Here is a 27305-nt window from a genome sequence, read left to right on the forward strand (position 1 = left end):
CGGCTAGGTGCACTCTATACTTCCTGCTTCTGGCCTGGCGCCGCCCCCCCCACTCTTGCCGCCTGAGGAAGCAGCATCACCCCGCCTCATGGGCGGACCGGCCCTGTACAGATAGGTAGGGAAAGCATTAGATAGGCCTGTGTTCTTGTTCCTCACTGACTACTTGCTGAAAGCCCCCCCAAATAGCCATTTTTAGGGCTAGTACGTTGGTCTCCTGTTTTTTTATTTTGTGTGTCACACTCTACAGCCTACTGACACCTGTAGCTGTGCACACTTCTGCTGTTGCCACTTTACGTTGCAGGCACAGTACCACTCCAGTGTTTTTTTTTTTTCCCCCACTGTATTCTGATAGAACTATTGCATATCTCCCTCTGTGTGTGACACTCCACAACCTACTGGCACCCACTCAGAGCTGTGCACAGTACTACTGCTATTGTTGCCCTATTCAGTTGCAGGTACAGTAGCACTCCAGTGCATTAGTTTAAACTGTATTCTGATAGTACAATTGCATTTCTCTGTGTGTGACACTCCACAGCTCACTGACACCCATAGTTGTGCAAAGCTGTGTGCACCCATAGCTGTGTTCTGAATGTAATGTCTAACACAGGACGCTACCAAACTTCTGGTGCATGCCCTGATCATTTCCCGAGTAGACTATTGCAACTCTCTGTTCTGCGGTCTCCCTGACAACCGTTTAGCCCCGCTACACTCTATTATGAACTCTGCTGCACGACTCATCCACCTCTCCTCATGCTTCTCCAGCCCAAGCCCCCTCTGTCAGTCCCTTCACTGGCTGCCAGTTACACAAAGGATACAATTTAAAATCCTTACTCTCGCCTACAAAGCTCTCCACAACATAGTTCCTTCCTATCTTAATCAACTTATTTCCAGATACCATCCTACACGCAATCTCCGCTCTGCTAACGATATCCTTCTGTCTTCTTCCCTGATCACGTCTTCCCACTCCCGCTTACAAGACTTCTCTCGATCCTCTCCCCTCCTCTGGTACACTCTCCCTCAAGCCAACAATATGCCATACAGGACTCGACCCAAACAGAGGATATTTATCCAAAGACTTACTTTATTCCATGATGCGGAGTTACAACATACAAATAGCACAAAGTTTCAGGCCGAAGCTTGAGAAAGGGCTTCTTGCCGAAACGTTGTGCTATTTGTATGTTGTACCTTCGCATCATGGAATAAAGTAAGTCTTTGGATAAATATCCTCTACTTGGGTCGAGTCCTGTATGGCATATTGTTGGCTTGGACTGTATTCTGGAGGAATGATGGACCTCTCGCCTAACTAGGACTCCCCATAAAATATTCCTACACATCCCCGAGCCTAGTGGACTAATTAGTGTGTGTTGACACTCCCTCAACACATCCGCCACTCACCCACACTTACTATTTTTAGGCGCAATCTGAATGAAAACTCACCTCTTCAGGCAAGCATACTGTCCTACCTAGGACACCGCCCACTAACCACTATTTATACCACCCCATACACAGCTTCCCTTTACCTACTGTCCAATACCTTAAATGTTTAGACTGTAAGGCCTTTTGGCCAGGGCTCTCTTCCCTTTCGTCTCACAATGCTGTGTAAGGGGTGTACATTCCTCCCACCTCTGTGTAAAATATGTTGTTAATTTGTTCACTGTTTTAGCTGTTATACCCTCTTGTCTTATATCAACTGTTTGTATTGTATGCTTTGTACTGTTATACCCTGTATGCTATTGTACAGCGCTGCGGAAGATGCTGGCGCTATATAAATCAATAATAATGTGATTTCTGCCCTTTAGGAATTAAAACCCGACTCAGCGTCAACTACGTAACTACGGTATGCCACAGTCCAGGTGTTAGACCCCTTGAAACAACTTTTCCATCACTTTTGTAGCCAGAAAGAGTCCCTGTAGTTTTTAAAATTTGCCTGCCCCTTGAAGTCTATAGCGGTTCGCATGTTTGCGGATATTTGCGGAGGTTCGCGTTCGCTGTTCACAAACCCAAATTTGATGTTGATGTTTGATTACGTTTTTTATTGGTCAACTTAATAGACCAATAAAAATCCTCCTTAGGGAGGATTGTCATTGATCCAGACTGTGGACCAATGGGGAGCCCCATTTTCTGTTTATCTCCTGACTCATTTAAATAAATGAATTAGCTAGCTAGCTAGAGAGAATTGTGCATTCTGAAGGACGTTTTCTAATGATATCATTAATAAATAAATTACAAATATTATTATTGATAACCAGCCCAAGACATTTCCTGGAGTTCTCCTTTAAGTCAATTTATTATATCTCTATATATATTATTTTCATTAGACTCAGTACTAAAATAGATTTTAATTTTTACCAGAATGCAGATATAAAATACTATCTAGAACATCATGATATTGTCTTCCCATCCTTTAGCAGTTCATTTCCCTTTAGATACTGGAGTTGCATGTATCTGCTTTATCCTGCCATCGAAAGACTGCCTTACAAAAGGTCTTCCTTGAACATGCACACCTAGGTCATATCGTTGAGGTCCATCCTTTTGGTGGAGGGAAGAAAGCAATAGAACAAACCAAGCACTGTCTTAAATAGAAATTCAGCTCCAAAAATGCAACTTAGTCAATTTTTTGTCCTCAAAGTAAGTCATCCAAGTAACACCAGGGGATGGAATGTACAGACATGAATGACTCCTTATCCAACCATAAATAGTTAAATTAGGCAGTAACAGTTATTAAGCAACTTAGAACGACTGTAAAACTTCAATGTACAACATTATTATTCCATGGTCTGTTGCTGTAATAAAGAAAGCTCAACAGTAAGACAGTATCACTATGCCATATAATATGATGACGTTTCTGCTGTGCATAGATCAGCCAGCAACTAAATCTTTTTGTAGCTCCTTGTCTTATCTCTTGTCCTCAATCCGTGGTGGTATTTTTGTTTTTTATTGCTATATAATCCTTTTTTTTAGCCATATCTCATCAAAACACAGAGTGATTCACAACAACTTTGAACTACACCAAGAAAAGTTAAGGGCCTCTTATCCAGAGATCAGTATCCAGGGTTATTGAGTTTCAAGCCTTATTTATCCTAGTACACATCCCATTGTGGATGCTTTTCTTACTGAACAACACACAACCATGTCCACCATTAGCTTAGGAACCCCCGGGTTGAGATTGTCTTCAGTGGTGGTTCATCAGATATCTACAGATCTATATATATGCGACTGATAAATCTCTGGCCATGCTGAAGGTGTCATGTGTATCCTCTCGCCTCTAATGCGAGTGAGATAGGAATTTACTTTGCCTGTCTTGTAGCTCATTTTGAAATTGAGAACGATGTTGAAAACCTCACAGTTCTGAAAATTCTTCAGTATTGTCATGAAGAGCTATTTTTGTAAAAGAGATACGGACCATCAAAAGCAGAATATGCAAACTGGGAATCCTCAGTGTCGCTGTATTCTTGTTCATTTTCTTGTTCAGTCATCACCTCTGTGAAAGGTTGGTATCCTTCTGTGAGAGATGCTGTTGGATAGTTTTCTGAAGGATTACAAACAAAAATGCTCTGTGGATCATCATCAAGAGCAGGCTCAATGGTTGGTGTAATGGTGCACACTTCATCTTGTTTAAGGTGAGCAGTATCCTTTGAGGTTGATGATGTCCACCTAAATTAAAGAGGGAAAAATGATAAAGGATGTAAGCTGTGTTTATCACAACAAGAAATAGGACAATGCATTGTGTTGTAAATGGATGATCGAGCAAATTTTCTCAGCTTGATTTTGCGGCAATTTGGGCCTTTCTGGCTAGCCATGGATTTGGTGTACTTTCACGTTAATTTTCACCTCTACACATTTCCACAAACTTATCGTCAATTTACAAAGCAGAAGAGTCTTCAAGAATACTGCAGATTTTAACGGTTAATAGCATGAAAAAATTCTTGCAAATACATTCAAGTCAATGGCGCTGATAGTGATTAATAGCAAAGCTCCCATAGAATCACCAAATTTGCTAGGTATGTTAATAAACACAGTAGGAAAAAAGGGGAAACAACCTTGTAGTTGTTGAGAAAGTCGATTTTTGAAAGATGTTTTTCCCCTTGTTCCCTTTATTCTCCTTATCATACTTAGCAAATTCTGTGATTCTAGCATATATGAGGGCTTTGCTAATAATCACTGTCGGCGCCAATGACTTCAATGTATTTGCAATAATTTTTTCAGGAAAGTCACAGGAATGATCGTATATTCAATTTTGCGTTAACGACGTCAGAGGCATTTTCACTCTTCCCTAGTGATGTAATGATACCTCCCACCAGGCACCTTTGATATACAAACCATAAACATATCCGTCCTTGGTGGCAAGATTCCATTGGAAGTTGACTTATATTTTGTGAAAGTTATCATAGTTCTAATTAGGTTAGTTTATGTATTTTTTTTTTAATGGTGCTAACGTAACGTTGTTTGATATATGACCTAGTATAACTAGGCAGATCTAAAAATGTACATAGAACTAAAAGGGACATGAGATGTGGAGATGTGTAGCTTTGACAAAAACAGCAATTTGTTTTACTGTATGCATTTTTTACTTTATACAGTACAGTACTTCCAAGTGGTGGCTGGAAAGTGTACTGGTTAAGGGCTCTGCCTCTGACACAGAAGACAAGGGTTTGAATCTCAGCTATTCAATGAGGAGACCTTGGTCAAGACTACCTAACACTGCTACTGCCTATAGAGCGTGCCCTAGTGGAACCTTGAGTCCACCAGGAGAAAAGTGTGATATAAATGTTTTGTGTCCTGTCTACTTTATTTTAAATATTTTTCTATAAATGTTTTTGGATTGTGGGATTGATCATCTGAGTTTCCATTAATAATTAGGGGGAAATTCAATGAAAAAGTGCTTTTGGTTGGATTACAAGCCTGCTTCTGGAACAAATTATGCTCGCAAACGTAGGTTCCACTGCTGAGACATGAATTATCCCACCTGTAAATGTTTGTGGCTTCCTGAGAAACATAGGGCTTGATTCACAAAGCGGTGCAAAGTGTTTGCACGCCAGTGAAAAGCCCCTTATCACGCCTAAACTCACTTTAGGCATGATAAGAAGCAACTCGTGCGAATTTTCCGCGCGCAAAGTTTTGCGCGCGCAACCGCGCACGCGCGCGCAGCGTCCCCGCTTCGCGCGAAGCTCCCATTAAGCCCTATGGGACTTTGCGCGCGCACGTACGCGCGTACGCACGGAAACTTCGCGCGAGTTAGAGCAAAAATCGGTGATAACTCAGTGGTGCAAAGGTTATCACGCCTAAAGTCTTTTAGGCGTGATAACTGGGTTATCACCGCTTTGTGAATCGAGCCCATACTGTTGGTGGGCCTTGAGGACAGGGTTGGAGAAGTAAACTGTACTTACCGACTGTAGTCCCTGTAACAACTGTAGGTATACCACACCCAGCGTATTATATTGCAGCTGATTTTTGTTCTTATGTCGTAAGGCGATGCACATGATTTATTTATTTTTTTTTGCTTGATTTTGTAATTGAGCCAAACTACAGTACAATTAGCAATGCACGCAAAATATAGGTAAACTAGCCAACCCACGTCGTAGCATACGCCGAAACTATCTATCTATCTAATGGAGTACATGCCTCAACCTTGAAGCAAGAAGAAGTAGGCTTTCCATGAGAAAATGTATGCATGCTCAAACACCAAGTTTAACCCTAGCAAGTCTGGCTTTGCAAATCCGGCCTAATTGGCTATTCATGAGGCAATGCTCATGCAAATATGCATTTGCTTTCGCATGCCAAACTATGCAGGGCCCAAAAACAAATACCGCAAAGCGATCGCCCTGTGGGAATTAGTTAATGCTACATTAGCACTATCCAGGAGCGCCACGAGTGCTGTATGTGAGCCAGCCCTGAGCTCTAAAGCTCGGGGTGACCCATGCTTCTCTCTTTTCTCATGTGGTGCCCCCAAGTTAATGCGCATGTAGCAGAACGCAATGGACGTTAAGGTAAGTGCCTGTTTTTAATATTGGGAGGTGGGTGCAGACGGCTCTCCCCGGCGCTGGCCACACTTGGGGGGGGGGGCGTCTGCGCCACCCAGCCTCCCCCTCCGGGGTGCCGCTGAAGTTTCCAGGCAGTGAGAGAGCCTAGGACCCTGCGGTCCCCCCGGTTGTATAAAAAGGGGGCATTGGGAATCTTCCCCGTGGCGCTCCTGGATAGTGCTAATTTAGCATGTAGCAGGGTGACCGCTTTGTGGTATTGGTTTGTGCATGCATTTGCATGAGCATTGCCTCATGAATAGCCAATAAGGCCAGATTTGCAAAGTCAGACTTGCTAGGGTAAAGCCTCTTTTCCATGGACTGTTGATAGGCAGTGAAATGCCTCTCAAACTCTCACAAATGCTCACTGCTGCCTGGTAACTGCTTGCTGCTGCCTGGTAACTGCTTGCTGCTGCCTGGTAACTGCTTGCTGCTGCCTGGTAACTGCTTGCTGAGCACACAGCTCAACAGTCCGTGGAAAAGAGGCCTTAAACTTGGTGTTTGAGCATGCATACATTTTCTCATGCAAAGTACTTCTTCTTCTGGCTTGAAGGTTGAGGCACGCCCTGGGGGCAGGGCACTTCTTCTTCTTCTTGCTTGAAGGTTGAGGCACTTACTCTATTATATATATAGATAATCAGAATTAAGTCTGTTCTTTCTAATGCGCAAAAAGCGGAAAAATGGATTTGCGAACATACAGGATGATACATTTTTTTCATGCTATGTGGCAAAACATGCAATTTTAACGTGTCTACCTCACCTAAGGCCCCGTTTACACTTAATCAGTTGGTACGCGTTTTTTTTTCTTCTCCGTAGCAGTGCATTGTGAAAAAGATTTCAGTTAAAACGCCTTAAGTGGGAAAGGTGCAATAGGAAAACATGGGCATTACTTTGAAAATCAATTCTTTCAGTTATAACTGAGAGCAACTGATTAAGTGTGAACGGGCCTAAGGGTGCTATTTGGTAGCATGAAAAAATTGCGCATAAGAAACAATATTACATATTCTAAAATAAATCAGCCTGTAGCACTTGCAAGCCACTAGTTAAATTGGTGGTAAAAAAGATAAAGTGTGTGCGTGGCCATGTCACTTACGTGTCATAAAAAGTGATAGTTGAAACAATGTGGAAATTGCTAAATCATCTAATCTGTTTTGGACCATAAAGTGAAAACAATCTCTAGATGTAAAGTGCACATACAACCTCAACAGCTGCGCACAGGCAATAACTGCAACCAAGTCTCTTAGTCTGACTCTTAGTAAGTCCTATTAGCCAGACAGTCCGGCAATATTCCTATGTTCAGGTTCCTTGAACTCTGATGGCCTCCGGCAAGATATCACCACCACCACACCCCTCACAGCGGGCACTCACCGCTATTGTATGACCCTCAGCTAGATGGGTCTTCAGCGCTTATGGGGTCATCAGGCCGCCCCCTGCCACACAGGATTCTTGTCCGCTTATTAACCTTGTTGCAGGATCACAAACACCTCTAAAACATAATCAGAGCTCTCATAGCGTAATACTGTAAAACCAATTTATTATAAAAAAAGATGTACACTTACAAATATGAGGCTTGGTAGTGGGCACAGAGTTTTTATGGGCTCTACACCAATCGTAGGCCGCCGGGTCGGTCTTGCTGCGCTGACTCAATCTGCCTCCCGTGGTCTCCACCTTGCCCCTTTGATGTGTGTACGTGACTAAAATCTGGTCGCTTATGCTTGACCGGTTTGACCCCATAAGCGCTGAAGACCCATCTAGCTGAGGGTCATACAATAGCGGTGAGTGCCCACTGTGAGGGGTGTGGTGGTGGTGATATCTTGCCGGAGGCCATCAGAGTTCAAGGAACCTGAACATAGGAATATTGCCGGACTGTCTGGCTAATAGGACTTACTAAGAGTCAAACTAAGAGACTTGGTTGCAGTTATTGCCTGTGTGCAGCTGTTGAGGTTGTATGTGTATTTTTGTTTAAAGGAGCAGCGCACCACCAAAAGGACTGTCACCCCAGTGTTATATATCAGCGCAGCATTGTGTATAGTTCTAGATGTAAAGTGGTTCGAAGGTTTATCAAAGCGATATTCTGCTATACTTACATCACTACGTTGTTGCATGGTTCCACATAAACATGTTCTCCATACTGTAAATTTGTTGCTCCATTCTGTAAAGTTGAGACAATACAAATAAGTATGCAATGCTATACTTAACTAATACAAACAGACAACAGGCAACAACAAAAAATAATAACTATTTAAAGCATTTACTTTACTCGGGCATTTAGGAAAACTACTACATACCTCCCAACCATACCGATTTCTGCTGGACTGTATCAAGTGTCGCACCTCAAAAGAGATTTACAATCAATCAGAATGTTTTGCCCTTATTGCGCCTGAGCCTAATGTCAGATTTCTGGCCCAGAATAATAGTAGTTCATCTACCAAAGTTCACAATGTAATCAGTTTTTCTAGGACTACGTCACAACTCTATAAAACGATGTACCCATTTATAAAATCATGTCTTACAAAGCATCCTCTTGCTTAGGTAACATTTTCTCCAGTAGCCAAGTAGATATTTTTAGTTTTTTTAAGCAATACTGTAGCAAAAATTAAATAAAAAAAAAACAGATACTAAAGGAGAGGGAAGACTCTGGGTTCTATAGAGCCTTCTCGTTCCTCTCATTGTCCCCTAGTTCCAACGTTGTCACCCCGTTAGCAGTATTCGCTCAATGGGAAGAATACTGTTCTGTGCCGCTGTGGAAGGCTTTAAGAGCCCATCTGCTCCCGAAGACAGAATGGCTCAGTACTGCATACGTGCAAGCACGCTCGAAGCGCACACTCGTGCCTGTGCAGTACGGAGCCTCACATCTTCAGAAAGCACTCAGGCTCCTGAAGTCTTAAAAAATCTCCCGCGTTGGCAGAATCAAGAGGTGACAGTGATGGAAGGTTGGGGACCGGAAGAGGAACAGGAAGGCTCTATAGGACCCAGAGTCTTCCCTCTCCATAGGTATGGATCTGGGTTTTTTTTTTGTTTATTTACACTTCAGTATTGCTTTAACAGAAGCATGGATGAGGGCAAACAAATATAACTGTGAATAGGCTTTAAAAGACCACAATCTCACAGTGAAAAAGCTTCAGGAAAATTCTACAAATAAATCTACACCACTCATGGGAGTTCACTTACTTGAGCATCATGTTACTCCAGTGTTTCCTCCTTCCAAGCCGGAAATAACATAGCCACATACGTATGTGAACTCCCCATGACCCTGTCCACTTGTTCAGGTGCTAAAAGTGTGGCATTCTGGATAATTTGAATTTCTGAATTCAATATGCCGATTCTGAACACCAACACACAACTATTTGGTCCCTTGGAAACTCCTTGTGGTTTTAAAGGTACACTTACCTTTTGCTAATGTTAAAAGAGAAACCGAGAGCCCAATAGTGTAATATGTTCAAAACAAGTGGGTATTTGAAAGAGTATAAATTTTATACTCACAAACCAGGGTTACCTCCAGGCAACCACTGTGTAGGCAGGTGAGGAGATTCTCCTGTCCTCACTCAGGATTAAGAAGTCGCACTCTGTAGACAGTAGAAACAGGGGGTATCCCCCTCCACCAGGGTGGATATATATGACCAAACAGGTATAGACCAGAGGCGCCAAAAGTATAAAAACAATTATTAAAAGTTCTAAAATGCTTAGGAGGCAGTGGTGGACTTACCTCCTGCAAGCAGACCCAAGAGGCTGTATAATTCAACAAAGTGTTTATTGGGTATACTCCAGGGGGATTTCGCAACGCGTTTCACAGGCTTTGCACCCGCTTCCTCAGGCAATAAACATTAGGAGCATACATCAGCATTTGGTCAGGGACACACTCGGCGCCTAGTGTGTCCCTGACCAAATGCTGATGTATGCTCCTAATGTTTATTGCCTGAGGAAGCGGGTGCAAAGCCTGTGAAACGCGTTGCGAAATCCCCCTGGAGTATACCCAATAAACACTTTGTTGAATTATACAGCCTCTTGGGTCTGCTTGCAGGAGGTAAGTCCACCACTGCCTCCTAAGCATTTTAGAACTTTTAATAATTGTTTTTATACTTTTGGCGCCTCTGGTCTATACCTGTTTGGTCTTTTGCTAATGTTGTCAGGCTGCAGACTATGGAGCATGTGCTGTTCTGGCCGTGTGGCTCTTTGAACTCACTCTTGTGGCTCGGAGCGTTCTGCATATGCGCAGTTCATTAAGACTTGCAACTGTGACTACAGGAGCACGATCGAGGAGGCGTGCGGCCGGGACAGCACATGTACTACAGTCCATGGCTTACGGACTTAAGTTGGGGTGACAGAGGCACAAAGTAGGGGATCCGTAAGATTCTGAGGGACTTCAGATACTGTGAGGGGGCAGGAAGAATCCCCTGGTAAGAAAATCTCAACCTCTCCCCCCCCACGCACACATCTTATTTGTCCTTTTATGCTGGGAGAAGTGCAACAATATTTTTATTGTTGACTGCTTGTCATGCTAGTCTTTGAGTCACAAACCAGCAACAAGCATGTCACTAATGGAGTAAATAATATGGGGGCGTATTTATAAAGGCATCATTCAGCTGACGCCAGAAAAAATTCCCTTATTTTGGTAGATATAATACCAATTTTTGAGGTCACCCTATTTTTAAATGTGGTGATCTGCTAGAAAGATCTGCGGTTTTCAGTCTGGTTGTCACTCTTTTATGTTAGCCAGAAATACGTTATAGAACAGCATGTTGTGCAGTGCTATTATTTACCATATGTACTGTATACATTTACATTAAACATACAAACACCAAGTATAAAGTATGCTCCTCTCCCTTTGTACAACATTCAACAGACCATTTCAAGATTTCAAACTGGCATTTCAAATGGTGCCAACAACTAGTATGTTATTCAAGAAGCATTACATTGATTCTTTCCGAAATTGTCAACGTTCATACAGCTCGAGCAACAAACATGCAGCTTCACATGCAGAGCTCCAAATAACGACCTGACATGTTTCGCGGCAAAGAGCCGCTTCCTCGGAGACGTACGAAATAACATATACAGTCAATTCCAGATCTTAAAGCGTCTCATTGAGTTGTGATGCTTGTGTACGGATCTGTCTTAAAGCACCTCATGGATCTGAGATGCTTGAGCTTTTGCACGAGCATCACAGATTCATGAGATGCTTTAAGGTTGACTTTATATATGTGTGTGCCTCTGAAGAAGTGGTTCTTTGCTGCAAAACACACATCAGGCCATTATTTGGAGCTCTGCATGTGAAGCTGCATGTTTGCTCCTCGATCTGTAGGAGCCTGAAGAATTTTGGAAAGAATAAATGTGATGGTTTACATTAACAACTTCACCGCCGAGGGGTTTTTACCCTAACAGACCAGAGCAATTTTCACCTGTCAGTGTCCCTCCCTTTTATTTGCCAATAACTTTATAAATACTTATCACAACAAAACGATCAATACCTTATTTTTTTCGCCACCAATTAGGCTTTCTGTGGGTAGTATATTTTGCTAAGAATTATTTTATTCTAAATGCATTTTAATGGGAAAAATAGAAATTCATTATTTCTCAGTTTTCTGCAATTATTGTCTTGAAATAAAACATTCTCCTGTGGATAAAACTCAAACATTTTATATGCCTGTTTGTCCCAGTCATTAAACCATTTAAATTATGTCCCTATCACAATGTATGGCGACAATATATTTATTGGAAATATACGTGTAATTTTTCAGTTTTTTGGAATTCTTTCTCGTCTGGTCCATAATACAAGCCCTTATGTAGTAAAATAACAGTGAGGCCCCATTCACACCTATAATCGCAAAACGCCAGCGATTACCGCCGGCATTTTGCGGAAGTGATTTTCCCATGATTAACGCGGAAAAATCACTAGACACTGCGGCGGTTTTGGATCGATCGCGATTAGCGTGCTTTGCTGCATGTGAATAGTTGCTTTGCACGCTAATCACAATCGCTAAACGCGAAACGCTAATCGCTGGCAAACCACTGCATACAACACATTTGCGGTTAACGCTAACCGCAAACGCGGCAGTGAGAACACTGCCATTAGCTACAATGTGTAGCGGTTTTTACAAAACCGCTAGCGGTGTGCAATGAGCGGGAATTCCCGCTCACAGGTGTGAATGGGCCCTAATAGACCTTTGTAAAATACATATTAAAAAAGTCCCTAAGGCAACTATTTATGCAGGGGTTTTTTTTTAGTTTTTTTTTTTTACAAGTGTTGGGGGGGGGGGGGGGGAGGCGTTGGAAGGGATTCATTTTATTAGTTGTAATTATATATTTATTTGTGTGTGTTTTCTAATTTCACTTTCTGTCACTAGAAACACTATCCTGATTTTTTTTTAACACTAACTCATGTTTTTACTACTTACTGTCATTATGAATGGACATGGCTTCTGATCTGGGTCATGTCCATTCATTCCAGGCATTTCAATTGGTTAGGGGATTGTTTGTTTGTTCCCCTTCCCCAATCGCTGATCTCCGTGTCCCAGTGGGCACAAGCAGCAGACGGGTGAGCATACGTGCATGGCAGCCAGCAGGGGCGAGTGACACATTAAAAAATCTTGGAGCAATTAACAGGCTCCAGAAGGACGTTATAATGCGGCACTTTGCCGCTAAGTGGTTACTCACCACTCTATAGATCACCAGATATCATGCTATAGGCTAAACACTGATCTGCTTTGTAGCGAGAGGTAATGATTGCATCTGAAGATCTGTTGCTACATTCAACTGGATAAAACCCTGGAATCGTCAATGTATTATAAATTACTGTACTAGCTGTTAAAATGTAATCACCACTGAGTATGGTATTGTAAAAGTAGTATTGTAAAAAGGTGGGCTGAAATTACAATACTGTTTATAAATAGACCAAAAATCTTCATATTGAATTAGGGTTGGTAAAAGTAACATACAGTAGATGCTGGAAGATCAGCATAACAGGCAGGTAAGTAATTAAAATAAATAAATAAAAAAATGGCACCCTTCAATATTCCTAACATTTCTTTTACCCTAAGCATTTTCTGAAGATTAACAATCTTCAGGGGGATTACCCCTAAAAATAGTGAGCTGATTGAACTCATGAACACAAGTCCAAAATAGGCCTGTCTGTAGGAGAAATGCGCACACTGACTGTAAAGGGAGGTTTGGGTGTGACGTTCACCAAACAGTGCAGATAAGCATATTTAGAATGCCATGTCTGGCTAAGTATAGCTGACTGTAGACTAAGTGGCAAAGCAAAAGGAGGTGAAGAGGGGTGCAGAGGTTGTGGCCTGTGTTCCTGAGGTTGTGTCTGGAGAAAATTGTATGTCAAAAAAATTATCCCACTGACACCAATACTACCTCCCTCTCAACTGCCCTGACCTGTGCAACACCCGTCCCGTGTGCTGCCCCTGTCCCATTTGTTCCCCTAGTCCTGTGCTCTCATCTTGTACTCCCCCGTCCTGTGTACTTCGCTGGTCCTGAGCTGAGCTTGGGGGGTGCTCCACTGCTTGCCTCTGTGGAAGCAAGGTGGCCACGGACTGGGTTTGTGACATATGCGGTTTACCTGTTTGGCAGTTTAACTGCTTTATTGTGCCAGCCCACTGCCCGCCCCTTGCTTCCTGGTGCCCTAGGCCGTGGCCTTGCTTCAAACCCAGCCATACCTAGAACTACTGTTTTGTATGTGAGATGTACACCACAGAGTTATCTCTTTGTAGGCCCATACACTTTAACTGTTCTCATTACAGGACTAGGAAGTTAGGCTGCAGGAGAGCTAAGGAGTCACTAATGATACAATCTTGATTGTACAACTTTACCAATTCAATGTAGTAGAAGGGTGAACTGTGTGAATCTACAGTACTTTGAATGGATACTTTAGGCAGTCCCTCTTATTACAGGTAAGTGGTAAGATTGTACAATCAATATTACATCATCAGTGGGCACCTTCAAGTATGAGAGACTCAACTGTTCTTCATCTAAGAACATCTCTTCTAATGTTCTCTCATGAACTAATGAGGAAAAGCAAATGAAGAACAGGTTAATAATATTAAATAAAAACAAAAAAAAACAGGCATTTAAAACGTGGGATTTACTCCTTTTCTAAGCATTTTCTTCTTTAGCCTAAAATGTAACAATACGTTCTGTATTACATGATTCAATACTTACAGTTAATGAAAATCTAGCCTTTGTCTTCTGAAAGCCATTAATAATGGAGCTCTTGCCCGGGTTTGGAATCCTGTCATTCCACTGCGTCGTATACCTGAAATGCAAGTTCAGCTTAATAGACACATGAAAAGCTGATGTCACTACTTACAGCATCACGGGCATATGCCATTCCCCAGAAAATGTTTGTGACCAAACACATTACATGCATAGGCAATGACAAGGCACGGGGTTTAAGTAGATCCAGAAGGCCATAGCCATGGGTGGAGCGCACCACAAGGCTTAATGTGTACCTGAGAAATAATATAAGTGAAAATATAGAAACATATAGTGCAGAGGCTTCCCATGTCCCCTCCTCCACCGTTGCCGCGCATGGACACCCTGAACGTATACGTTTGGGCATAAGGTGAAACTGGAAAATTGCTCATCTTACGCCTGCAAAAGTCCCGGCAGCGTTAATTACAATACTCTAACCAGGCCGCCATGGACTTGGCCAAATGATACTGTTTTTATCATAATTTGAGCTCTGACTTTTGACGGTGCCCAAATTACTGACTGAGCACCGCCGCAGCCAGAATTCACAGCCTATGGCAGTGCCGGCCCACATTTCCACCACCGTTATTGCCTAATTCGCCCTGAATGTATCCCACAAGAGTTTGTCGGATATATCTTTGTGGCTGCTCTGCGAGTTTGGTCCCACCTGCGCAGTAGCATGGACCTGCTCATCAACTTTGGCTAACTGCTCAGGCATAGCCGTATTTGCACAGGTGCAGCAAGTGATATTGGGCAGTTTGCCCGTGAATCAGCCAGGTGGTGATAAGACCACACTTGCTCTTATCATTATAAATGTAACCCAATGATAAAGGCAGATTAAAGATTGATTACAATTTAAGGATCATAATAGTGGCAGGGGACCATTTCAATACTGTGTGTCTACCAGGACAGAAGGGAGGAGTAAGAATACAATTATTCAAAGTCATAACTAAGAATCTGCAGGAATATACTCATGGGGGTGCTCTGCTCTGCCATCAGAAGGTGTAGCGAGACACGGCCGTGGATGCATAGTGGTGATGTGAATGATAGCATGCTGTTTAAGGTGGTTGACCCCTGCCACTTCCAGCCATATGTTTTTAGTGTTTTTATGAGATTTGGAGTAACTTTTTGAGCATAAGGAAAATAAAGACTCTCTGCAACTTTTTGAAATCAGTGCTGATTGTGGCCAGTCTCTTTTTGCTTTTGTTTTTATGTGCAGGCCGTACTTGTGCAGTCATAGTGCGGACGCGCTCATACATGAAGAAGAGTGAGCCTGCAAACTAAAATAGAGTCCAGGTGAGAGGCAGTGGGGACAAGGAGGACATGGGAAGCCTCTGGAGCAGCCTTTCTCTAACTTTGTACCCTGGAGGAACCCCTTCAAATAATTTTTGGATCTCAGAGAACCTCTTAATTAGTGGAGGGAGAGGCAATTTATTTAATATTAGGATTGGTCATTAATAGTGGGTGAGGTTAAACATTTTATTATTGTAATAGTCCCCATTCCATGTTTCTCCTTTACAGGTCACCCATTTCATGGCCTCCTTCATTGCACTCTCCATTATAGTTGCCCAGTGTTTGGGTTTTCTCTCTTTCCTCTGCATCTGCTGTACATACATCCTTTGTTCTGGGATCCCACTTGCCACATTTTATTCATCACCAATCTATTGTGTCACTACACTCAGATGGCCATTGCACCAGTGAAGAACAAGTAGGGAAGCTAGACTTAATGGGTGGGCAGAAAATGAGTGAAGAGGACATTGAGAAGCTAGGGATGCAATTTTGAAACTTTTTTTTTAACCTGCCAGCTTAGGTAGTTCACCTCGAAGGGGCAAAATGCCAGAGAACCCTGCAAAGTCCTCAAGGAACACCGATGTCCTATGGAACCCTGGTTGAGAAAGGCTGCTCTGGAGGATCCAGAGGCCTCACTCTTCTTAGGTATGTATCTGTTTTTCCACTTAGATTTCACCTCGGGTTTGCTTTGACCTCCCTGGCGCTATGATTATTTCCAGATTTTAGGGTCTAAAAATGGTGTTGATGTAACCCTGTAGTGAGATTGCAATCTGTCATCATGATGACAGGCGGCGATCTCACAAGGGGATGCAGAGCTTTAGAGCACAGGATGAAGTATGGCTTCTGGTGTCTGGATCCCCGGGGAGGTGAGTGAAAATGCCTGCTGCGCGCTATACTCTGCAGAGACCTCATGGCGATCACCACAAGTCTAGCTCGGGGTTACCGCTCTGACCTGTGGATTTCCAACCCTGAGCCTGACTCGGGGTTACCGCCAGATAGGTTAAAGGATGTGGTCAGTATGTGTGGCTTGGAACTGCTCTCACTCCCAGCTAATGACTATGGTCTTCTCTCTGTATCATAAACTCTTCAACAGGTATCTACATTCAAGACAGACTGTAGTGTACCTGATAAGTAGCTGTGGCCAATGTGTTAATAATTCCAGTTTGAGTTCAAATTCAATGCTTGGAATTCCAAATGTTTAAAAAAAAAAAAAATAGCCAGTCATACACGTCCCAGTGGTGGGTCGAAATTTCGCTTATGCGAAATTTTGCCTCGAAATTCGTATTTACGCATCGTAAGTGTAATGTGAAACTTCAGAAGAAATCGTAATAAATTTTGTATGAAATAGTAATATTTCATAATTTCGCGTAGTTGTTTGAGTAATTTTTTAGTGCAATTTAGCAAAATTTTGTGCCGAATTTAGCGGTTACAAGCAAAGTTTGCATACATGGTATTGCTACCAAAATTGCTAAACATGTTAAAGGGACACTTAAGTCAAACAAAAAAATGAGTTTTACTCACCTGGGGCTTCCGATAGCCCCCTGCTGCTGTCCGGTGCCCTCGCCGTCTCCCTCCGATCCTCCTGGCCCCGCCGGCAGCCACTTTCTGTTTCGACAGGAGCTGACAGGCTGGGGACACGAGTGATTCTTCGCGTTCCTGGCCATAATAGCGCCATCTATGCTGCTATAGCATATATCATATACCATATAGCAGCATAGAGGGTGCTAATGTGTCTGGGAACGCGAAGAATCACTCGCGTCCCCAGCCTGTCAGCTCCTGTCACCGAAACAGGAAGTGGCTGCTGGCGGGGCCAGGAGGATCGGAGAGAGATGGCAAGGGTACCGGACAGCTGCAGGGGGCTATTGGAAGCCCTAGGTGAGTAAAACTCATTTTTTTTTTGTTTGACTTAAGTGTCCCTTTAAGGAGAATATTGGGTACAAGTCAAAAAAATAATTTTTCAAAAAGACATTATAGTTTTTGAGAAAATGGATTTTAAATATGCAAAGAAAAATGGTTTTTATTTTAGACTGTCATTTTTTTGTTTAAAAAACATTTTTTCTTTGCATTTTTAAAATCGATTTTCTCAAAAACTACAAGGACTTTTTGGAAAATTATTTTTTTGACTTGTACCCAATATTCTCCTTCACATATGTAGCAATTTTGGTGTCACTACCATGTATGGAGGCTTTGCTATTCACTACCAAGTTCGGCATGAAATTACGCAAAAATTACGTGAAATTTTTGTCGAAATTACGAATTACTATACGAAATCAATTGAAATTACAAACCGTATTTACGTATAAGCGTAAATGCGAAAATGTATGCAAAATTTTGTGTAATCATAATTAGCTGATTATGATCATCACTGCGTCCCACAAATTTGGACGGAACCAATTTCAAGCTGCTTGCAATTTATTATTATTTATATAGCACCTACATCTTCTATACGCTGCACAAATATTGTAACACGGGGGACCATATATACATAAATAGTACACACACACATACTACAATCAAACCTCCAGCAACAGAAGTACAAAAATCAGAGTTCCTGTGTGACATAAAAACATCCAAAAATACGCAATTTACATGAAATCTTTATGCACATCAGAATCCTTCACATCTCATTGACCATCTCTATCAATTATACATTGTAATTTATTTTAGATCGTTTGTGGTTCAGTAGCATGATTGAGAGTAGTTTTAAATTCATGTAACTACATCCAGTTTTTTTTCTTTTCCTGGCACTCCGACTCTGCATCATAAATACTACAGACACTGGCCTCAATTCACTAAGATCATGCTGGAGATAATAAGGCAAGAGAAAACTTACCTCCACATAAGAGAGAGTTATCTTATCTCTTCATTCCTTAAGTTACCTCCTCTGTAGTTAAGTTACCTCCTCTGTAGTTAAGTTACCTCCTCTGTAGTTATTTTACCTCCTCTGTAGTTAATTTTCCTCCTCTGTAGTTATTTTCACATGCAATTAATAAACAGCCTGTCTTTAACTCTGGAGTTATTTTAAGGATTGAAGAGTTAACTTAAAGACAGAAGAGTTAACTTTAGGTTTGCCTGAGGTAAAATGTTTCCTGAATACTACTTGTCCTTTTAAATGGTTTCTGACACGTTTTTATCTTCCACGGGTAAGACTCTTCTATCTTTATTATATAAAATGCCATCACACAATTAATGTGGGGTGCCTCCTCCCACCCAGTCTAGTTCCCTCCCCTGCTAAGGGGCTACCCCTGAGATATTACATCTTGTGGTCATTTTTTGTTTATTTTTTGGAGCGCGACCAACAAATACCCAACAGAAGTCATCACACCTGCGTGGAGACGGAATTCTCCACACACCAATTATTATGGTTGCCTGTAGCAACCCACTTTTGTGAGTAGTAGTTGTTTCTTACATACATTCCTTTGCCGAGAAATACTACACTATTGGCGCTCCTGGTGCTTTTCCTGTTTTCTCCTTTTCTCCGATGCCTAAAGTTCAATCTCCGAATCTCATCCACAATACATCCAGTTTTGTTCACCAAGTTTTCTTGTAGAAAACTTCACTAATCCATTCAGGCAGCAAGAGAGAAATTGCAATGCAGTTTTCTAGTTCCTTCAAACAAAGCCAAGAGCAGGCTGGACTCTGAACAATAACAAACACCCATCCATTCCAAAGAAGTCTTCTTGATGAGGTAAAATGTCACAAGGGAAGCCTACAGGCCCGGATTTACCTCACAGGAGCCTATAGGCAGAGATGTACTAGCACCCTAGACTTCACCCTCCCGGACTTACAAACGCCCATCAAACTGCACCACAAGTGTGCTGGCTGTCCCAGCTGTCACTTGCCCATAAGGTAGCCCGTTAGTATTAAGTAGGCAGAAGTACCCTCAATATTAAGTAGCTAGAGGTGCACTCAAGTATTAGGTAGCTAGAGGGACCTCAGTATTCAGTAGCCAGAGGTGCCCCTGACTGAAGGGAGAGCTTGTTAGTGGAATGCAGAGAGCAGTATAAGTAGCCTCTCATTTACACTGTCATTGCAGGGTAGGAAGGAGAGAGGCACTCAGGGAGTAAACAGCCTTTCTATCATCAGGCGCCTGTAGGCACATGCCTACATTGCCTTATTGTAAATCCAGCCCTGGAAGCCTACTAAACATTGTGTTTTGGGTTTGTACATACATATGCATTATTCCTACCTTTTCAGAGCTCTGTATCCGCAGAGAGCACACATTACAATAACGATAACACATGTTGGAATCAGAACGTACAGCAAAGTGGCATTGAGAACTACAACGACAAAATGTATAATATCAGAAATGTACAAATTATTAAAAAAATCAATGAACTGTAAAGTTGGCCAATAACGATTCTTCCCACAGAAACAATCGTCATGCCCACTGACCAATCTGATCAGATTGATGGGATTGATTCCATTTATCTGATCAAATTGGTTAGCAGGTTTTCAACCATTAGTGGGTATCACATTTGTAGTATTGTCTCACACACACTAAAGGATCAAACCCTTTGTCTTTAACCCCTCCCGACTGCCTAACGCTGATTGGCGGGGGGGGGGGGGGGTGGCAGCTACAGGACCGCCTAATGCCGATCGGTGTCGGGTCCTGTAGGCGGAGATTAGCGTGGGATTGCGCGCGCATCCCACCTGAGTTACGGAGCTCCGTTCCATAAACAGCCTGCCAGCCTCCATAGGAGCTGGCAGGCTGTTAGGGGACAAATAACTGGCTATTTTCTTTTGTACAGCTCTTCAATCTAGTGCAGCGCTGTACTGGGGACAGCCCTGTCACTTGGCTGTCCCTTGGAGTGGCTCACAACGCGATCCCTCTCATAGGCTGATGCCTATGAGAGGTGATCACACTGATTGGATCTCGGGGGAGGCATAAATAAAAAAAAATACTATTTTTATTTAAAAAAAAAAATTTTTATAAACTGCAGCAGCAATCAGATCCTACCAACAAAAAGCTCTGTTGGTGGGCAGAAAAGGAGGCAAGATTTATTTGGCTGCTAAGTTGTATGGCCGTACTGTAAACTGTGAAATCTGCAGAGTGCTGAATTGTAAAAAAAATAAACTGGTCACTAGGAGGGTGTAAGGCTGCGGTCCTCAAGAGGTTAAGGCGAATGAAAAGTGGGATGACACCTTCTATCCAGTATTCAATAGAAGAAAGAGCTGGCACATCAAAGTAAATCTTTATTGGTTCCATGTAAAAGCGTATAGCCAATGTTTTGGAGCCACGTAGGACCCCTTTATCAAGGCAATATTTGTTAGGAGACAAAATTCTGTCTACCGCTGTGCAGAAATTCCTGTATAGGAAGTGGGAGTCAGATTCCTGTAAACACGGCAGAAGACAGATTTTTGCCTCCGAGCAAACATTGCCTTGATAAAGGGGTCCTATGCGGCACCAAAATGCTGGCCCTAGAAAGATTTCCTTTGCATGCGCCAGCTCTTCCTTCTATCCATTACTGGGCATAACCGATTGTTTCCAATGACTATCAGAAACAATCAATCATCCACGTGATTGTATCATTAATGGCTAGGTAATGGTAAGGATGAATGTGCCTGCATCTTCTCACTATTTACAATCTTAGGGTCCTTTCACACATATCAGTGCTGGGCCGAAATTACGCATGAGCGTAATTACGCATCGTAATTCAATGTAAATTTACGCGTAAGCGCTACGCGTAAATTACGGTCTTACGCGTAATTATTTACGCGTAAGCAGTAGAGTGGTATCGTAATTACACTGTCTACCGTAATTGCTAGGTATGCGTAATTTTACGAACACTTACGCGTAATTTTACGCGTAATTACTAACGTAAAAACTCCCCTTTTCTAAGAGTAGCCAATCAGTCAACATCCTAAGCAACCAATAGTATCTTCTCCCGCCCTTCAGTATAAGCGTACGTTTTGACACATACGAATGATATGTACGCAATAACTGTCACATTGACGGCTATTGCGTACATATCGTCTGTATGCGTAAAAAAATACGCATTAATGGGTATTACAGCACTACGCGTACAGTGTAAGCGCCTACATTACAGTATCCTTACGCGTAACTGCGTAAGTTTACGCGTAATTACAGTGATGTACCGTAGATAATTTCCTACGCCGTAACTGTAATTGCGTAATGCGTAATAGCGTAAAATTACGCGTAATGATCCGTAAGCGTAGATTTTTCCATTACGACCAGCACTGACACATATACAGAGCCATTTGCGCACGGCATAAAATTCTACCACTCTATTACGTGTAATTTGGGCACTGCGTCAGGGAAATCAGCCTGACCCACCCCCAACAGGTTTCATTCTCAGTGGCGTATACACCACTGACGTATACACCAATGTTTAGGAGTACGTCACCTAAATTCCCCGATCTGCTCATACGTACCGATACCGTTGAAAACTATTATAAAATCTTTGCTTTGCCATGGACTTGCATTGTGTCAACACATGGTAACACTCTGCAGACTCTGTGTCGGTTCCATTGACTTTGGCGGCAACTGTGACGAGCTGCGGAGGGGGAGCGACAGGGTAGAGTACCATGACGCAATTGCCCACTAATGATACAACCATGATTGGACAATCTTTTCAAATCTATACAGTAGAAAGGTAAAGTAAATATGAATATACTTTGAATAAATACTTTATGTAGTCCCTCATATTATAAAGAAGTGGTAAGATTGCACAATTAAGATTGTATCATTAGTAGACACCTTAAAGAGGAACTCCAGTGAAAATAATGTAAAAAAAAAGTGCTTCATGTTTACAATAATTATGTATAAATGATTTAGTCAGTGTTTGCTCATTGTAAAATCTTTCCTCTCCCTGATTTACATTCTGACATTTATCACATGGTGACATTTTTACTGTGGGTTATGTAGCTGCTCCTAGCTGTTTTGGCTGTTAGAGACAGCTGTAAACAGCTAATTCCTGTCTGTGAACATTGTTACATTGTGGCAGTTTGCCAGGAGCACCATGGTCCTTAGAGCTTCTTGAGGGAGGGGTTTCACCACAATATCAGTCACACAGCGCCCCCTGATGGTCTGTTTGTGAAAAGCAATATATTTCTCATGTAAAAGGGGGTATCAGCTACTGACTGGGATAAAGTTCAATTCTTGCTTGGAGTTCCTCTTTAAGATTCTAGTTAAGCTTCCCCTTCTGCAATGTCTTCTTGCCAACTGCAGAACCAGACAGCCAGCAGTCAACACCAGACTGCAGTATGGCTTAAAGAGAAACCATAACCAAGAATTTAATCCCAATCAGTAGCTGATACCCCCTTTCCCATGAGAAATCTATTCCTTTTCACAAACAGATCATCAGGGGGCTCTGTATGGCTGATATTGTGGTGAAACCCCTCCCACAGTGTGATGTCAGCGCCTCACAGCACTGAGGTACTGACACCACACTGTGGGAGCCTTGTTGCATTGTGGGAAATAACAGCTGTTTCCAACTGCCAAAAAAGCAAGCAGTATCTCCTTCCAGTGACATCGCCTGCCAGCAATGAAAATGTCCCTATATGAGAAATGTCTGAATGCAAATCAAGAAAAGGAAAGATTTTACAATGGGCAAACACTGGGCAAACATAATTATTGTAAAAATGAAGCACTTTTTTATTACACTATTTTCACTAGAGTTCCTCTTTAAGTGTACCTAAGACAAAATAGGTTTTATACTTACCTGGGGCTTGCTCCAGCTCTCTTGAGGCCGTTCAGTCCCTCGCTGTCTCCTCACAGTGAAAAAGACGTGCAAAGTATTTTCCACAGAGGTCTAAAAGACCCCAGACAGTTAAATTATTAGCGCTGACAAAAAAGAAAAGAGATGGGGCCTCATGCTTGTCCTTGACTTTCTGGATCACACCAAAGCTGGTTATGTTAGTGCTGTGACTAGGCATACCTGATGTTAAAATAAACTTATGAGATATTACATTTTATTTGTAGTACAGCTAAGAAATAGAACATTAGAAGCAAAGAAAAGAGTCCCATACTGTTTCCACTGCAGGAAACGTTAATAAACTTCAGTTATCTATGGAAAAGAGCTTCTCTGAGCTATTCGACCCAACTTGGGTCAAAGATAGTCCTGTTTTCTAAAGAATTTAAACAACCATGAAACAGGTTGATCTAAGGTTTTACTGCAGGAAAGTTCATAGGGTCATTCGTTCTGCTCTGTTTTATAGTTTAAAATATAGAGTGTGGTTTGTAAACTGCAAATATGACAGAATGTGGCAATGTTATAAACAAAAAATCTGTATAACTGAAAATAAAAATAAGAGACTATTTTCTTTGCTGCTAATGCTCTATTCAATATCCGTACTGCACACACAATTCATTACATCATAAGTTTTTTTTTTTCACTTCAGGTTTGCTTTAAAGGACAACTGTAATGAGAAGTATATGGGGGCTGCCATATTTATTTCCTTTTACACAATACTAGTTGCCTGGCAGCCCTACTGATCTATTTTGCTGCAGTATTGTCTGAGTCACACACCAGAAATAAGCATGCAGCTAATCTTGTCAGATCTGACAGTAATGTCAGAAACACCTGATCTGCTGCATGCTTGTTCAGGGTCTATGGCTAAACGTATTAGAGGCAGAGGATCAGCAGGATAGCCAGGTAACTGGTATTGTTTAAAAGGAAATACATATGGCAGCCTCCATGTACCTCTCACTACAGTTGTCCTTTAAGTCTGTTCTCAGGCTTTTTATCTATATTAGACGCGTCCAATCATGGGCACGCTCATTGTATGTGTAGAATGCGGATGCATCTGCCGTAGGTCGTAGGGATGGCCCAGCCTTGGAGAACTCATGGAGAAGCACATGATCAGTTTGATCAGCTGATAGATTTTTAAGGCTCTGATTTGCTGGTCATGATCATGTGTTAAACCAGGAAGTCATCTCAGCTAATCAGAACCTTATAAATCTATCAGCTGATCAAACTGATCATGTGCGTCTCCATGAGTTCTCCAAGGCTGGGCCATCTCTACGTAGGTGTAGGGATCCCTCAATGGGATTGGCCTTGATGCCGGCAGAGGGGCTTAAAATGACAACTGAAGTGAGAAGAATAGGGAGGCTGCCATATTTACTTCCTTTTAAACAATACCTGTTGCCTGGCAGCCCTGCTTATCTATTCGGCTGCAGTAGTGTCTGTATAACACCAGAAACAAGCATGCAGGTAATCCTGTCAGAACTGACAATAATGCCAGAAATACCTGATCTGCTGCATGCTTGTTCAGGGCCTATGGCTAAAAGTATTAGAGGCAGAGGATCATGCAGGATAGCCAGGTAACTGTTATTGCTTTAAAACAAATAAATACGCCAGCTTCCATAATACCGTCACTTCAGTTGTCCCTTAACCCACATACCTCTTGGATATGTGGCACCAACAATCTTGTTTATGTTGTGTTAGCTGCTGGCTATCTGTGAGTTTTGAGAACTGGGGCTTGATTGACAAAGCCGTGATAACCCTTATTACGGTTGTGCTAGCGCTATAACATGCTTAGCTTTTTCATGCGCAAACGTTACGCAGATTACAGCACGTGCAAAAACCCTAGCGCGACCTTGATGAGAGTTATCCTGGCTTTGTGAATCAAGCCCCAGGTCTCTTTACATTTTGCTCAGTGTATTTGACCAGCCTTGTGAGCTCCTCATATGATGGCTATTAGCCTGGTTGAGCGACTACCATTTTTATGATGTGATTAGAACTGCCCAATACTGATGGACCAACCTAGTTCCCGAAAGGGACATCCACATTTCTACGGTCACAATTTTGCTGTGAAACTGACAACATTTGGGGGGTTTTGGTGCTAGCTAGGGGATGTAGCAGGAAACCTTATGTGGAAATTCAGCTAATGTGATTGGGTGGATGGCATCGTCTGGAACTGCTAGGTTTCAGATAGGTTGTAGCAAACTACGCCCACACTATTCGGCCAATCGCAATCCTTCGTGCTGTAGAGGATGCCGTGATTGGAGAGCTGTTCCCTTTGAGGTCTCCTGCTGGGTCCCCTCAACTAGAATAGCTCAGTTTTCTTTACATGTAAAGGGAACTTGAGATGGCATGATATAAAAAATGTACACATATCTTGGGCTTCCTCCAGCCCCCTTCGGTCTGATGGCTCTCACGCCTTCTGTATCCTCCGTAAGGACTCCCGTAAGTTCGGCCAGTCCAGACTTACTGCGCATGAACGGCCCGATACCACTGCACAGGCACAGAAAGCTCCCAGCCACAGGAGCGCGGCAGGGGAGCTCGCACAGCTACACTGCGCATGCGCCGACTGGCCAAACTTATGGGAGTCCTTACGGAGGATCCAGAAGGCGGAGGATGACTGCATGGGAGTGATCAGGCCAGAGGGGCTGGAGAAGCCCCAGGTATGTATACATTTTTTCTATCATGTCATCTCAAGTACACTTTAATATTCTCACCAGGCAGCCCACACACTTCCAAAACACATATACGTGATCATGTCAATCAGCAATCCGAAATATAATGTTTGGCAAGTTTAAATAGAAAGTGATTGCCATTACCTGCTTTGGTTTGCAATGTTTGCACTCTGCTCCATTCACTCCATGGCCCATTGTAACAGCTCGTCGGGTTAGACTCATTCAGACGCACGCGGACCCTCATTGAGTAATTGCTGCTTGGGTCCAGTTTCTTCCCTAGCTGGAACTTTACACTGGGTTCTTGATGACGTGATATAATTTCCTTAAATTTATCTGGACAGTCATTGGGGACCTGTAAATTAAGCAATTCTAAAATTGTAAGCTTGCAAGGACAGGGGCCTCCGCATACGTTAATTAAGGGTGCGTGCAAATTTGGGCGCGTAGTAATGCTTACAGTGAAATATCGGTATGAGATCCCAATATATGAACGTGTAAAATATTGATATTAAATACTGATATTGTACTATGGCCAAACCTAACCCTACTCTCACACAGAACCCTCCCTCCTGACACCTAACCCTAATTAATTCCCCCCCCCCCCCCCCGCACAAACTGGCTACCTAACACCTAACCCTTACCCCCACCTCAAACTACCTGTCTAGAGCCTAACCCTCAATCTTCCCAACCGCACAAACTACCTACCTAACGCTTAACCCTTAACCCCCCAACGTGCACAAACTACCTTTCTAACGCCTAACCTTTAACCTCCCAGCACAAACTACCTACCTGACACCTAACCCTTAACCCCCTCCCCCACCCCCCACACACACTACCTACCTAGCATCAACCCCTCCACCCTACCCACTAGCTGCCATGCAATGTGATGATTGCATCGCATTGCACTGCAAAAAAAAATAATAATAATAATAATATTAGCGTATTGGTCAGACGCCACAAAATAAAGTTTTTTACCGGGTGCCCAAATTTCCGCTCCAGCTCCCGAATACCAATATTTTGTATTGGCCCCTATGTCGCTGTCCAATTAGTCCACTTGCCACACGCGCCCTTTTTTTTACTGTTTCCGGGACCTCCCCCTAGTGTTTTACTGTTTCTGTTGCATTTTATCAAATGTACCAGTATTGGCTAATGTCTCAATCTACATATGAATTGTATTTATTTGTACTTGCTGGTTGTCTTGATTGTACAGTGTGTTGAACTACTTGTGTATAGGGATGAGCAGCCAATTTTTTTAAGTTAAAGCTTGCAGCGAATTAGCCCATTTCCACTTATCGATCTTTCTTGCGGTATTGACACATATTGTACATTCGCATCAAAATTTGCCTTCAGACATCTCCGCAAATTGATCGGCAGATTTTGGGGTGAAATGACATTGAAGAACAACGCCAATTTTTTTCCGTTAATAG

General features: G+C 42.4%; 1 protein-coding gene across 3 annotated transcripts in view; it reads right to left on the bottom strand.

The window, feature by feature from the left end:
* Positions 1-2268: 2268 nt before the first annotated feature.
* LOC137561016 (cytokine receptor common subunit beta-like) overlaps positions 2269-27305 on the bottom strand; it is a 127733-nt gene continuing 102696 nt past the window's right edge. For 2 of the 3 annotated variants that reach the window (XM_068272223.1, XM_068272225.1), the window contains 6 exons: positions 26026-26233; positions 19690-19780; positions 14181-14274; positions 8306-8350; positions 8105-8169; positions 2269-3654 (listed from right to left, as the gene is read on the bottom strand). In XM_068272223.1, coding sequence (XP_068128324.1) covers positions 3369-3654; positions 8105-8169; positions 8306-8350; positions 14181-14274; positions 19690-19780; positions 26026-26233 — 789 coding nt within the window. In that variant the 3' untranslated portion in view covers positions 2269-3368. The remainder of the gene's footprint in view (positions 3655-8104; positions 8170-8305; positions 8351-14180; positions 14275-19689; positions 19781-26025; positions 26234-27305) is intronic. The other variant, XM_068272224.1, reaches the window with a different exon arrangement.

Source organism: Hyperolius riggenbachi, chromosome 3 (assembly GCF_040937935.1).
Source record: "Hyperolius riggenbachi isolate aHypRig1 chromosome 3, aHypRig1.pri, whole genome shotgun sequence".
NCBI classification, from domain to species: domain Eukaryota; kingdom Metazoa; phylum Chordata; class Amphibia; order Anura; family Hyperoliidae; genus Hyperolius; species Hyperolius riggenbachi.